Here is a 15072-nt window from a genome sequence, read left to right on the forward strand (position 1 = left end):
CCATACATTGGTTGATCTCTCAGCCAGAGGAGGTCATCACAGCTGAAGCAAACCTCTAAAGAAATATTTCTTGCCATGACTCCACGTTTTCCATAGCGGTCAGTCAGGCTCACACTTCACACATTCCAGACTTTGGACTCCAAATGTTAGATAATCCCCAGACGTTGTCCCCACTTCCATTATCTTCCTCACCATCATCTTGTTTCTTCTATTTGCAATGCGTGCAATAAAGTTTTTTAGCATGTGGGATAGCTAGCTTTTCCTTCATGTGGCCCAACTGCCGAAAAGGCATCACACATTTTAAAAAATATTGTAGCTATCCCAAACCACCAGAGGGCACAATACTTTTGGTTGAAAAAGTTTTGTTCCAAAAGTAAATTATTGTGCAAGTGCTGATCGCCTGACTGCCCATCCAGGACACCGTTGGAGGCTTGACTTGTTTGTGTTGTTTTTTTTACCACACTGGAATTGGCTCACAACTACATAAGCATTTTTGATTGGCCAGTGTCAGCTCCACCTGCTCACTACTGCACTGCTTTTAGTCATGACTGACATGACCATTACACTCATTAATCAACAAAATGAACCAATAGTAGTGGCAGTAGGCCAAATAATATATTAATTCATATCACAATTTTTCGGTATTTCAGACTAGTCTAACTTCTGCCTTTTGCTAAACATATATTTTAGATACAGTCAGTTGATAATCGGTCCCTAAAAACTAGTACTAGTAATGATTATAGCACATAGTAAATAACTATAGAAACTAGACATTAATAAAAATACGTATAAAAGCCCAGAAATGCTTAACTGTCTTCGCCCGCCAACGCAACCAACCAACCCTGTTACGTAGGCAGTGATGTCACTCTAAAATGAAGGCTTGCTAGCAAGGTAGAAATTCCAAAAATAAATTTGTGTTAGCTGTTGTTTAACAACTTGTTAAAATGATTTTTAACATGGTGTTTTTCTATTGTATTTTGGTACTACCAGTGCCAAAGCATGCATGGTTCAAGCCCCCTTTAAAGAATTATATAATTGTCTGACTATTTTATTGACTATTTATTGAATGAAATATTGTAATGTGATGAATGTGACCCTGTGTTTGAGCATCCCCCTGGCAGAGTATTATTCATATCTCTCAGCTAATTTCACACACACTCATTGTATTTTCTCTTAAAATGGGAGCTTTCATTACAGAATTTTAATGCATTCATGTGCAAGGTTGTTATCACAAGCTCAAGCAGTGTGCGTCAGCAGTGGTCTGGATGGAGTCACAATTAGGGCCAGACACTCTATAAACATTCCTCTGTAAATTGGATAAAATAATCTATTATTAACAAAACATGGTCTCAAATTGTAAATCTAGTGTTCAGATTTTGGTAGAAAATGTATTTTGAGTGGGTTTGTTCTACTGTGTTGTTAAATACTCCCACCCAGTCCCACCCTGATTCTAGATCTGACTCTATTATATGACTCAGGGCCATGTCATTATAATTTAGTGTAAGTAACAGAAGGATAACGCTTATTCATTACATTAGTAAGACTTTAAACATAATCAGGATTTTTATAGTGATGTAAATATAACATAAAATAAAATGGTACAAATCTGAAATTTTCCATGATGGCTGTTCAGATAAACAAGAAGTAACTGAACATAATACTTTAGATATCTAAATGATCCTGGAGTAGAACTGACGCACAAAATGTAATTGATTAATTCAGTGTAATGCACACTGATAATACACACTGTATAAAACAGTGAAAAGAAGATATTCCTTGTTCTGACCAACAAGCATCCTTTTTAATTTACACATGAAGGAGTAGGTTGATTGTTTTAATTAACACATGGAGGAGTTGGTTCTCTCTGCGGTGAGGAATGCCCTGGATAGACATGAGATCCTCAAGGTCTCAGAAGTAAGGCTGTCAAGTAGATGCTACATTGCTCCCAGACACACTTACACTGAAGACTAACTAACTAGCTAACTGAATGCAAATTAAGTCGCTCTCAGACGGAAAACAGTGAAATATAGATCCAAAGTGAATCTTTAAAGTGAATCTTTGAGTATGGACAAGAGTGGGAGTGTCTTGATGCGACATCAAAGTGTGACCAAAGCTTTCTAGGTAACCTCAGTGTGTTTTGTTGCACTCTCAGGAGTTGACCTGCCGGGAGGAGCTGCTCACTTTGCTGTTGTCTCTGCTACCGCTGGTCTGGAAGATCCCTGTGCAGGAGGAAAAAGCCCCAGGTTGGTACCCACATATACTTTTATATTACTTGTTTTATTCATGTCAATGTTAACAGTACACGCCTCACACTGCCCAGCTGTAATAGCATGTGACTACTTCTTATTCCTGGTCTGTAACTAATGATAGCAATTTACATACTTCATTTTATGAGTATAAAATTTGCTGTGAATTGCAGTTCTCTGTGATGTGCAAACACTGTAATATCGTTTGTACTGTAATGCAGACTGCTTTTCATGGGTCAGTAATGTTCTCTAGCTGTGTTTATTTATATATTTGTTTCATTTAATCTTTAATCTTTTTACGTAATCCTTTACCAATTATTAAGGTCAAGCGGTGTTTCTGGCATTAGGTTTGGTCTGTTGACATGAAGGCGATGGAATGTGACTGTGAATAGTGTTTGTGATGCGTTCATCAAATGACTTATTTTTACTTATAATGTACTCTGTTTACTTGATTAGCACTGCGAACAGTGTATCATACTCATTTTCAAATAGATAAATCAGTTTTTAACAATTTTAGCGTTACAATCTGAGGCAGTCACACAACAGAGGACAAGTGAGTGCAGAGGCCTGTGACCTTAGGATGACACCGGTATTTAGTACTGGACTGATGATCCTCTCTAACATGGACCCTAGACATTTTTACTTTAATTAATCCTTACTCACTGAATGTGTTTTAACAAACAAGGAATAGCTGCTGACAAGCATCTGAACTTTATGGTTCTCATCTTACACTATAATTTTTATTGATTTTTTTGTAAATTGAAAAGTCAGTCTTTAGAGGACGATGTTTGAAAAATGTTAATATTAAGTCTCAATGGCTAAAATGTTATTTGGACATTAGCCCCACTTCAGTGCACAGTGGGGGTCTAACTTAAAATTTTAGTCTATACATCTAGAAGTGCATTTGTTATGTACGTCATTATGTATGTCCAGAATAAAACTGACAGATGATTTTTCTCTTTGTTGACAGATTTCACCCTGCCATCCCTACTGGAAGTTTTCCTTAGCTGGGAGGTGAAGGCCGTCCCTCTCAGAGCAGGACAGAAGACTGGCGCAGATGAACAGGACTCGGGGAAGAGGTCACGTGTTGGCAGCGGCTCCTGGAAGTCCCGGAGGTCGCGCAGGACGGCCCAGAGATATTCTGTAAAAGATGCTCGGAGGTCCCAGGTTTCTACCTCAGATTCAGAGGCCAACTGTGAAGACAAAGCTGTCCCAGGCCCAGGTGGTGCAAGGAGCCGAAGGTCACACGGCTCCACCATCCGGGTAAGCTGTCAACATCATCGTTCAGACGCCTCGCAGTTAACATCCACCGCCACCACAAACGCAGAAACCATGAGTGCCCCATACCCTCATCCCAGAGCCCCTGGGTCTCAGTTATCGGATACTGAAACCCTGACAGACCCTGCTGCAATATCAATTTTCAACCGCATGGAGAACTCGCCCTTTGATCTCTGCCATGTGTTGCTTTCCCTGCTGGAAAAGGTGTGTAAGTTTGACATGAGCATCAACCACAACCCTGGCCTGGCAGTCAGTGTTGTACCGACTCTCACTGAGATCCTGACTGAGTTTGGAGATTGCTGTGGTCCAGGGGGAGGGGGTGGAGGTGGAACAGGGGCAGAGGAGCTTGCTGGAGGCTGGACAGAAGAGCCCATTGCCCTGGTTCAGAGGATGCTTCTACGTACTATCTTGCACTTGATGTCGGTGGATGTGAGTCAAAGTGAAACCCTTCCTGATAGCTTGAGACGCAGCCTGACAGATCTGTTGAGAGCCACCCTCAAAATCCGAAGCTGCTTAGACAGGCAGACAAACCCATTTGCCCCTCGCCCCAAGAAGACCCTGCAGGAGGTCCAGGATGACTTTTCTTTCTCCCGCTATCGCCACAGGGCGCTGCTGCTGCCGGAGCTTCTAGAGGGGGTACTACAAGTGCTGCTGGGTTGCCTGCAGGCTTCCACACCCAACCCCTTTTTCTTTAGCCAGGCACTAGAGCTCATCCATGAGTTTGTCCAGCACCGTGGCCTGGAGCTGTTTGAGGCCACAGTACTGCGCCTGGAGGGACTCGGCAGGGCCAGGGATTCAGAAGTAGGAGGCGAGGCCTCAGAGAGGCTACGAGGTCTCATTGCGGGGGTCTTCAAGATCATCAGTGCTGTCAAGAAGGCAAAGTCAGAGCAGCTGCATCAGTCTGTGTGTGCCAGACGACGTCACCGTCGCTGTGAATATTCCCACTTCTTGCATCACCACAGAGACCTGTCGGGTTTGCCTGTCTCTGCTTTCAAGCAGGCTGCTAGACGTAACCCCTTTGAAGAAGATGGAGAAGGCAAGGAAGGGATGGAGGGTGATGCGGTGCGTTACCCCGAGCGCTGCTGCTGCCTGGCTGCCTGTGCTCATCAATGTCTGCGGCTCTTGCAGCGCCTCTCTCCCAGTGGGCCAGCCGTGTTGCAGGTACTGGCTGGGGTGCAGGCTGTTGGAATCTGCTGTTGTATGGACCCCTGCTCAGTGGTAGGACCCCTGCTGCATGCCTTCCAAGCTCCAGGTCTACGTAGTTACCAGACTCATGTTCTCAGTGTTCTGGGAAGACTGATCCTAGACCAACTTGGTGGTGGTCAGCCCTCAGAGAAAGCCAAGCTTGCCTCCTGTAACATCTGCACTCTGGACAGCAGCCAGCTGCCCGGCCTGGAGGAGACACTGCAGCATGGTGAACCTTCAGCCATTTCAGCCAGTCTGCGCTACCGCTCCCAGGGTATTCTGCCAAGCGGAGGGGGGGCAGAGGACATGCTGTGGAAGTGGGATGCCCTGGAGGCCTACCAAGAGCTAGTGTTTGGTGAGGACTGGCAGCTGAGCCAGCAGATAGCTGGCCATGTGTGCCACCTGACCCTGCGAGGCAATGCCATAGTTCAATGGCAGCTCTACACACACATCTTCAACCCTGTGCTGCAGAGAGGGGTAGAGCTAGCCCACCATGCCCAACAGCTGGGGGTTTCCACTGTCTGTACTCAGGTCTGCAGCTATCACACGCAGTGCCTGCCTGTTGAGGTACTTCTCATATACCTGCAAACGTTACCTGCCCTCCTCAAATCAAGGTGAGCTGTTTTACATCACTTTAAAATGAGTTTTTCTTGAGTCAAAATTTCCCCTGACCATCTGTCTTCTTTCAGTTGTTGGTCAGTCTCTGGGTTTTCCCTGTTGACTACATTTCAGGATTATGCTGAAGATGTGTTTTTATATTTTACATATTTTAGGTAGAAAGATGTGTAGCTGCAAGTTGTCTGAAAAATGATCATATTTCTTGGGTTAAGTAAAGCAGAAACATCAGTAATCTGTGTTTAGACTTATCTCTAACTACATTAACGTGATGCAGATGGTAATTTTGAAAATTTCTCACCCACTCTCTTCCTTTATACCATCACATAAGCAGATATAGTCAGGTAGCTCAGAGGAAGACACCTAATCCTCTTAGACATTGTTTGCCATTAGATCTGTCTCTCCAGGTCATTGCTAATTGATGCTAATCAATAATTTACTACAGCTTTGTGGACTGAGTGAGACATGGAAGATTATTTGTTTATATAACATGTTACGAGTACAGTAGTCTGCAAGTGATGTGTTTGTCTGTATAAATTTTACATTTTAACATTGATGCTGCCAAAAGTTAATTGTTATAATACTGTATGTTGATTTTTACTTTTGGCTTGGATATTATCAGTTGAATGTAGCTCTGAGATGGTGCAAAGACATTCAGGTTAAGCGAACTCTGAATTGCCCATAAGTATGAATGTGTTTGTCTGTCCGTGTGTGTTAGCCTGACTAGGTAGTATCACCCTTCTCGCTCAATGCATGCTGGGATCAGTTCCAGCCCCTTGCGACCCTGAGCAGGATCAGTGGGTATAGAAATTGAATGGATGGATGCTTTGAGGCGTTCTGTCAGCAGTGGGCTGATAGGTTTCCTCATTAAAATTCAGAGTATGGTTTTCTGCTCTCTGCAGGTTTGACTGACATTCAAAGTCTTTACAGCTGTGATGTTTTTCATGTGAGCCTTTTCAAAAGACACTTAAAGAGAAAATGTTAAGCCATTATGACTATGTAAAAGGCTACATTATACATATCAGTCTTAAATCCAGATAAATCTCCATGGTGCAGATCATGAGCAGTGTACTACCTAAACTTAATATCATAAATGTTCCTGTTTTCCCACATCTATCTTAATTTACTGATGCTCAATAGAAGTTTGTACTTTATATGCATCAAGAGGTCATTTTAATATGATTAGTTGTACCAGGGATTCACATGTTAAATACTTTTTATTTATTTGTAGTTGATTTGTTAAAGATAACAAGTGAATTATCAATACTTGATAAATTCCATCAGTAAAAGTATGAGTAATGCAACAATACTTGGCCTGATTTCAGGCTTTCAAGAACATTGAACCTTGTTCAAAGCACATTGATTAAAACATCTACCACTAATTAAGAGCACTAAATAGTATTTGTTTAGATTGTTGTTAAATTTAAACAGAATGTCAACATAATCAACATATTGTAGCTGTAAGAGTGCGATATCTCTTTCTTCTGGTTGTTTTGAACAACATAATTGCTCTATGGATTTCACTTTGTGCAGCTTTTAATTGTCTAGTATACAGTTACCCATTTTAGTATATTTCATCATAATTACACAGCTTTATCAAAACTACAGCTCTTAGCACACAAGATAAATGGAGCATCATTAGCTTACTTTAAATGTAGCATCCCTCCTGGTCTTATGAATGAAATATAAACCTTATATTTTTTAGGATGGCCTGGAACATTGGCAACAACAATGTAATATTTACTGCACAGCAAGATCAAAGTGATAAAATATAGGACAGTGCTTACTGACCTATTGCTTCTGAACAGGGCAGTTAAATACAGCTAAACCGCTCATCCTTGCATATGGTCAGTCTCCCTCGGTTAAACTTTACAGCTCCATCTGCTGGGCTTTTACATATTTTTTTAAAATGTACTGTAGGTGTCACATCAGCTGACCCAATATAAAATGATTGTGATTGTTAAGCTGATCAGTTGTATACATCCCTTAGTTGTACATCATTCATTTATTTTATGCACATTCCAGTTTAAGACATCTAGTACAGTGTATTTTGTTGCAAATGGATATTTTCAGTATTTTAACTGAACAGTAAGATCATTTCTTGAAATAAAAGTGTGCCATAAAAAATGAAAAGTAAGTATATAGTATGATTAGTACACACTTTTCCATTTTAGTCTTCTCCCAAACGGTTGAAATAAGAGTCAGCTTCCAACAGCTTTAAAATGTATCCAAACAGCATGTGCAGCAGTCTGCTTGCTACTGTGGGATCCATGCGATTCTCACTATGCTGTACATCAAGCTGTTAACGGGACAAATATAGCTACAAATATAGGTAAATACTGACTTGCATCCATAGTGTATTCACAGTGCACAAATGCTTTTCTGAAGTTGCCATGTGAATTTCAGTAGTTTGGGAGGAGGCTCGAATGGTCTCACAAACTTCAGTAGTGTGTTGAATAACTATGGGTAAGTTGATATTGTCAAAATATTTATGCGTGAGGGATCTTATCCTTCTCCTAAATGAGTCAACCTGTGCTACAGAAGTTATTTTATATCTCAATTTTATAGTGTCCACATTGATGTAATAGCGTGCCCAACAGGAAAAGTTGTTGTTACAAGATAACCGAAAAGAAAAGTGATCTTCTCAAAGCTGTACATCATCTGACATCTTGCCTGCTTCTTCATCATCTTGTGCTGCTTCTATAGCTTTCTGCATAACAGGACTCCATATTTTTCAGTTGAGAGTATTAAATATGCAGTCTAATGGATAGTAGTCATCCTTACAGACTTGCACACCACTAATGAAAAGAGGAAATGTTCTGAAAAAGCAGAATAAATCAATTTAACATTAATTTAAAGGAAAGCTGGAGAAACAGTTTGAATTAAGGAAAAAAAAATCAGGAAGTTAATAATCTATTAAATTTATATATTTCATTCTCTGAGCTCAGAGTTTCAGCTGAACATCTGTTCTGTGGCTTAACATACTGGCAGACTGAGACTTAAGTGTTCTTCTTAATATTAGTCAGTGTATAATGTCACCACATCTCTTGAGAGTGTTATTTTGCTCTTACCAAATGTTGCTTTAACCATCACACATTCTTCTTTTAAGGTAATTTACCCTCTATTGTAAAGGCGCAATTTATTATTCAGCACCGCCTCAATAGTGTTATACCAGTGGTAAACAAATTTAACAGGGTCAAATATCATCTTTGTATTGCTAACTGAACATATTCAGAGTCAGATAACTTTGTCACAATGTGACAGAAATTTGTCTTTGATGTGGCTCAGTCAAGTAAAAACACACATATCTTGCCCGACAACAACAGGCAGACAAAGGATAAAAAACAAATGGTCTATGAAGTAGTAATGCGAGAATATGCAAATGTAGAGTCCTTCACAGTTCATTCATCATGTTAATAGCAGTTGGGTGGTTTTTTAAAGGCGTTTGTTGTGTCCCTCGGGGAAATAATATCTGAGACCTGATGGAAGGAGATGAAATAAGGGATGTTAGAGTGCGAGCAGTCCTGTGCGATGGCTGTGGCCTGTAGAGTTTTAATAGACTAGACTGAGTTGTGCCAATTATTTTACTCGGTGGCAGATCTTGCCACCATTTTAATCCCTTCTTTGGCTGATGTGAGACACATTCATAGCTATATTCTTCCTGGTTTTATTAAGTAAGTAAATTAATGGAGTAGTTCTTTAAAAGCTCAAAAATGAATTCCAAGTGTTGCTAATTGCACTCATTTATATTTTGTGTGTGTGTGTGTAGTTTTCCATGTTATATTTTATCTTGCTTATTTTTTTTATATTATCTGTTGCAGGGTGATCAGAGATCTTTTCGTCAGCTGCAATGGGCTCAACCAGGTGACAGAGCTCATCTACCTAGACCAGACCCGCTCTTTGGCTTTAAAGGTGTTTGAGACTCTGATAATAGGCGTTGGACACCAGCAGGTGGACGGGGTGCTTCAGGAGCTGGAGAGTGCCGATGCTGAGGAAAGGGAGGCAGTCTTGGGCCTTGCTGAGGAACTGGGGTCCCGAGGGGCCGGAGAGGGCACGCAGACCCTCAGTAAGTTCTACGAAGGCCTAAAGGAGGCATATCCACGTCATAAGAGCCGGAGCGGGCAGGGGCGTGGACCAGGGCGCAGCCGAGCGGAGACCCACCTCCATGTCATCAACCTCTTCTTGTGTGTTGCCTTCCTCTGTGTCAGCAAAGAGGCTGATTCTGACCGGGACTCGGCCAATGACTCTGAGGACACTTCAGGTTATGACAGTACAGCCAGTGAGCCTCTGGGCGGGCGGCTGCCTTACCTGTCCCCAGACAGTGTAGCTCTGCCCTCCAAGGAGCAGGTGCGCCGGGCTGCTGATGTTTGGTCAGTGTGTCAGTGGATCTACCTAGCCAGCCCCTTGTTCCAGAGGCAGTTCTTCAGGCTAGGAGGACTGGATGTCTGCCTGCGCCTCATGGCCATGGTTATCCAGAAACTTTCATGTAAGACCAAGGATGGGAAAGCAAAGAAGAAAAGGGACGGTAAGGGCAAAGGCAGCCCCGAGTCCACGGTCCCAACCACTTCACTTGGAGTAGAGGAGACAACTCAAGATTCAGCTGAAACCCTCTCCTCTGCACCACCTGAGGGAAAAACCAAAGATCCAGCAAAGAAGCTGGAGGAAGAGTGGCAACTACAAAGTATTCGTCTCCTTGAGGCCTTACTGGCTATTTGTCTACACAGTGCTAACTCAGCCCTGCAGAGGATAGAGACTGAACTGTCTTATCAGGTATGTCGTTTTATATCGTATTGACTAGCCAATCTCTGACCACATCAAACACAAAACAAAGTAATTTACTTTGGCTTTAATCCGTATCTGAAATAATCTGTAATTAAGTTGCCATGTCTCCCCTTGTCTGTAGCTCCAGTCAGTGGAAGAGACCCTGTTTGAAGTGAGAGACCAACTCTCTCGCTCAGGGGTGGTGAACTCTGACCTCGCTGTACCTCTGTTCGACTCTCTCCTGAGAGTGGCCATGGCCGAGGTGTCATCCTGTTCTGATCCCCCTGAGGAGAAGACAGACAGGGTGAGTCCTGCCTTTGGAGAAACTGTGAGTGAAGTTAACAGTATCTTTTTATATTCTCAAGTTATTTGAGCCACTCATTTATCAAGTTCAACAAGTTAATAAGTTCAGGTTATAGACAGTCAGGCGTCAGACACTTGATTCCTTTGCAGCTAGGTGCTATCCAGGTTCATCATAGGCTCTCTTTCAAAATAAAACGATAAATATGTGCAACTTATGTGCCTGTGTAGCATACACTTTGCTGTATCTGAATGTACACGCTGTGTGACTGCTGCTGAGACCTCCATCTGCTCTTTTAGAATTAGTATCTAATTGCAATGAAATAAGGCGAGTGAAGCAGATTGTGTCCAGTCACCCCAACGGTATCTGCCGCTTCTCTGCCTGACAAAATATAAAGAGCAGTGGTGTTTGGTTAGGAGACAAGCATACAATAAAAAAAAAAAACATTTTGTCAGCCAAGCGTTGTCAAGCGTCAGGGCTGCTGTGTACAGCCACCTCACGCTATGTTGCTAAGCAGCCGTTATCTCCCTGACGTACAACAAAACAGCAGAAGTAAATAATGAAAGCCCTTGTTTAGAGCAAGCTGTGGATGCAAACATTGGTGAGCTTGTCCTCAGTTTGAAACCCAAACTGGTCATCAATGTTGCTTTTTTTACTGGGAGTTCCTCCAACATAGTCTTAATAAACATGTACAAATGTAGTATTTATACATGTTGATCATTTCTCACAAATATAAATGAATAAATAAAATACAATCAATAAACTAATAAAATAAGATGGATGAGAAAAAAAAATCTTCAGTCACAGCAACTCCTGCCTCCGTAGTTGTGATGCTTTCTCTGTATTAAAGAAGGAGTCAGACTCTCAGGACCATATATGGTAAGATCTAGGCACATAACTGCTTTTATTTGTTCGGGGAAGTTAGATGAACACAGATAATAAAAAAAAAAACAATGTAAAAAAAGAAGACAGTTTTTTCATCAATCTGATCTTTTTGGCTGTCCTCACTAGAATGACTTGCAGGGTGGTAGATGGTAGTGGGTGTCTCCTATCTCGCAGTCCAAGATGTGTTTTGCACAAGTCTTAAAATGCCTGTCTGACTAAGCCTGTTCCAACACAGGAGGGTTTAGCGTTTTATATAATAGATTTACCTATTTCCTAAGAGCTTAGTTCTTTCTGGGTGAGCCCAGCAGAGTGTGATGTTCACTTAACCATTACAAGTATGTGCTATGAAGCTCCAAGATTAGTCTTATACCACAAAGTTTGTCCACTAAAGGACCGTTCTTTGTAATGTTATGATCACCCGCAATTGAATTTAAAAGCTGCTGATTCTTTTGAAAGGAATAGACATGTGTATTACAGTAAGCCTCTACTTTGAATAACTTAAGAGTTTGACTGTTTACTTGAGTGTGTGTGTGTGTGTGTGTGTGTGTGTGTGTGTGTGTGATTTCCTATGCGCACATATGATGACTGACTGTACACGTCAAGGAAAAGGGTTGTGTGAGTGCCGCGCAAGTCAGCTGATATTTGTCTTATGACCTAAATCTTGTACTTTTTTTTCCCTTCATCACTTGAAAACATTTTGTTGGCAATTTATTCGCTGCATTAGTGGTAGGACTGCTGCTTGTCATGCTGAGTAAGTATATTTTAACGTAACATTCTTAGTCAAGAAGCTTTTTTCTTTTCTTTTTTTTTTTTACAAAAACAGGATAGGGTAAGCTCTTGCAAAATTAGTCTGATCTTAAAAATTGCTTGAAAGTTACACAGGCGATGATCTCGGTTTGTACAGCATTTGCGTTGTAGTGGAAAGAAACTCATGTATTTTTCTTGTCTCTTCTCTCTTCTCTCTTTCTCTTTCTCTTTCTCTCTTTGTCTCACCCTCTTTCTGTCAGAAGCTCCAGGTGTTGGCGGAGGGGGCGGCCCCAGCAGGCGATCTGTCTGAGGAGGTGGACGAGGTCCAGAGCTGTGGCGTCAAGCCCCCCGGGGAGGAGGAGGGCTACGACGCTGACAGCGAAAGCAACCCTGAGGACATGGCCAAGCAGGAAGAGGGTAGGTCCACACTTAACTACGCACTCGCTCCCATTTACTCCTCCTTAGGATTCCACGACACACCGCTCTAAATAACAGTAGCTCAGACCGGTTTATTATTTGCCCTGTTTGCTTTACTTTGAAGTCTTGTTATATCCTCTGCAGATTTGTTTTTCACCCTTTTTACTGCTCTGGGGTTGTTTATTTTAAGAAAACTGTAACTCACTTTTACTCCATGTACTTTGTCTTCTCCACTATTTGTTTTTGTTTGTGATAAATGTCAACAGACTAATCTTGATGGATTGAGAAGTCATGTATTCGACTCAACCTTTAAACCTGCTTATTTTTAGCCTTGGGAAACCACAAGTCCCAACTACAGAAGTGATCATTCCTCATATTCATTTAGCATTAGTGCATTTCTGTGCATTCACTGGAGGATTTTATGTCAAATAGCATTATGTTCTTTACATAGTTGGCCACTATTGCGAGGTTAATGCAGGTAAAGGCTGCTAATATGCTAATATCATGTAAAATACCACATCCTCCTTTGGTCTGCTCTGGAGGATGTTTGGCAATAACAAGTGGTTGTTTTTTATTGCATAAATATGACATTGCAGAAACAGGCCTGAGCCCTTTTTTTTTCTTCCTCACAACAGCCTCTTGGGTCAGCTCTGCTTTTCCAGTGGCATTATTACATTCTTTTACTTTTTCATCGCCTCAGAATAGAGTCATTGTTGTAGGTTTTACAACTGCAGTCGACCACACTCTGTGGCCCCATGAGCTGGATCTTATGACTTAAAGTTCTCATCAAATGGAGACTTTAACTTCCTGTAAAACTCAGTTTACACTTTAATGCTGACCTCATGCTAGGCTAATAAGTGTAAATGAACTCCAAAACACATTTTTAAGAACTCCCAACTCTGTATCCCTCCTCTCAGATCAAACTCTTTCTCTTCTTAATTGATATCCCTTTGTTTTAAAGTCCTACCCCAGCATCCTGGTTCAATAAGAAATACATCATATTAAGGAAGTAAACATGCTTTAGCAGTAATTGCTGCTAGTGGTTGAATCCTAGACTAGTTTGAAATCCATTCAAAAACTCCCAAAATGTCTTTTTTTGGAATGCTGATTTCACTTTCTCCAATTTGATTCAGTAATAATCCTGAGAATCATTGTTCCATTAAGCAATATTAAAGCTTTAATGTAAGTATGTTTGGTGATATGTTACTTGATTGACAGGTGTCATCTTGTAACAGTCAGGTGTGCCATTTGCTCTTTCGACATCCCCTCGAATGTCCTCTCTTTGCTCGAATTTATTTCTGCCTCCGATAACCTCCCCAATAGCAGCACACAATCAAATCAAGATGTCTTCTCAGAATAATATGCTCGACATCTTACCCATTACGTCCATGTTTTCCTGAATGCTACATCTCCAAGGCTCTTAACTACATTCACCAGAATTTAACCTCAGGCCAAATACAAACATCTAAATTTACCACAGGGACGGCGGTTTGTATACGCATTTTAGTTTATATTTATTGAGCGTAAAATGTACTTGGATGTGTGATTGCGGAGGCAAACTGTAGCTGTGCATAGGGAGAGAGAGCCAGCTTCATTAATAAAAGGAGGTCCCAGAAGCCGCGTGAGAGCCTGCTGGGCTGCTCTCCTGTAAATCATGAGGGGACTCCCATGCTGCTCTGAGGCTGAGCAGTGGGCTGAGGCTAATTCATTTTTACGAGCTGCCTCCAAGATGGGAGGTCGGAGCTGAAGGAGGGGATGCCTGTGGATCATGAAGCTGTTTAAACAACACGCCCATGCCAGTGTGTGTGTGTGTGTGTGTGTGTGTTTCTGTGTCATCTCTCCATGTCTGTGTGCAAGTGTATTTACTGTGTCTCTGATCTTGCACTGGTGTCTGTGGTTGTTCTTTAAGGAGTGAAGGTGGAGTCCGCTGTGCTGCGTGAGTTTGCGGCGGTGGCGGACGGGCCCAGGCGTGGCGTGTTGCTGTTCCCGGAGATCTGCACAATGGAGTTGCAGCTGCTCGCCACTGGCTCCCCAGACCTGGAGGTTCTGAGTCATGTGTTTCACAGCCTGCTTGGTGCAGTCCACGCCAACAGCCGCAACGCTTCCTTGCTCTACGACCAGGTCAGACTGACCACTTCTTTCTCTTTGCACTACTCTAATTCTTAACTGCCTCACTTATTTGTCTTACTTTTTTCTCCCCAACTGTGCTCTGAAAAATATGACTGACCCCTTGTTCTGGTCTTCACAGGGAGGAGTCAAAACCATCCTGTCTGGCTTTCACAACATCCTCAGTCAAACAGACCCTTCTTTTAAAGGTTTGTTATTTGTTTATCTGACACTGTAGGATATTTTTTTTTATGTGTGACATCTGTGGAAAACATTGAGTACACGATTTTTTTTCTTGCCACTGACATTTCAACTGAGTCCTCAGGGTTCAAACACCACATGAACCGTATAACACCATATGAACAATTTTAATCATTCTAATAATATGAATTAATCTTGAGAGTCAAGAATTAAAATCTTCAAACTCTACGTTTTAGATTTGCATGACTGTAGGATTTGATGTATTTGTTATACACTTGTATCTGATGTTCTTTGAGTTGTTTTTCTGTATAACCAGAGCGAAGCAGCAAG

At 41.7% G+C, this 15072-nt stretch overlaps 1 protein-coding gene across 11 annotated transcripts in view; it reads left to right on the forward strand.

Annotated features, from left to right (window-relative positions):
* lyst (lysosomal trafficking regulator) overlaps positions 1-15072 on the forward strand; it is a 60552-nt gene that overhangs the window by 22192 nt on the left and 23288 nt on the right. For 7 of the 11 annotated variants that reach the window (XM_067609678.1, XM_067609685.1, XM_067609682.1 and 4 more), the window contains 7 exons: positions 2153-2243; positions 3217-5323; positions 9146-10094; positions 10228-10413; positions 12279-12435; positions 14345-14556; positions 14684-14750. In XM_067609678.1, coding sequence (XP_067465779.1) covers positions 2153-2243; positions 3217-5323; positions 9146-10094; positions 10228-10413; positions 12279-12435; positions 14345-14556; positions 14684-14750 — 3769 coding nt within the window. The remainder of the gene's footprint in view (positions 1-2152; positions 2244-3216; positions 5324-9145; positions 10095-10227; positions 10414-12278; positions 12436-14344; positions 14557-14683; positions 14751-15072) is intronic. The other 4 variants (XM_067609683.1, XM_067609688.1, XM_067609681.1 and 1 more) reach the window with 3 other exon arrangements.

Source organism: Thunnus thynnus, chromosome 14 (assembly GCF_963924715.1).
Source record: "Thunnus thynnus chromosome 14, fThuThy2.1, whole genome shotgun sequence".
Taxonomy (NCBI): Eukaryota; Metazoa; Chordata; class Actinopteri; order Scombriformes; family Scombridae; genus Thunnus; species Thunnus thynnus.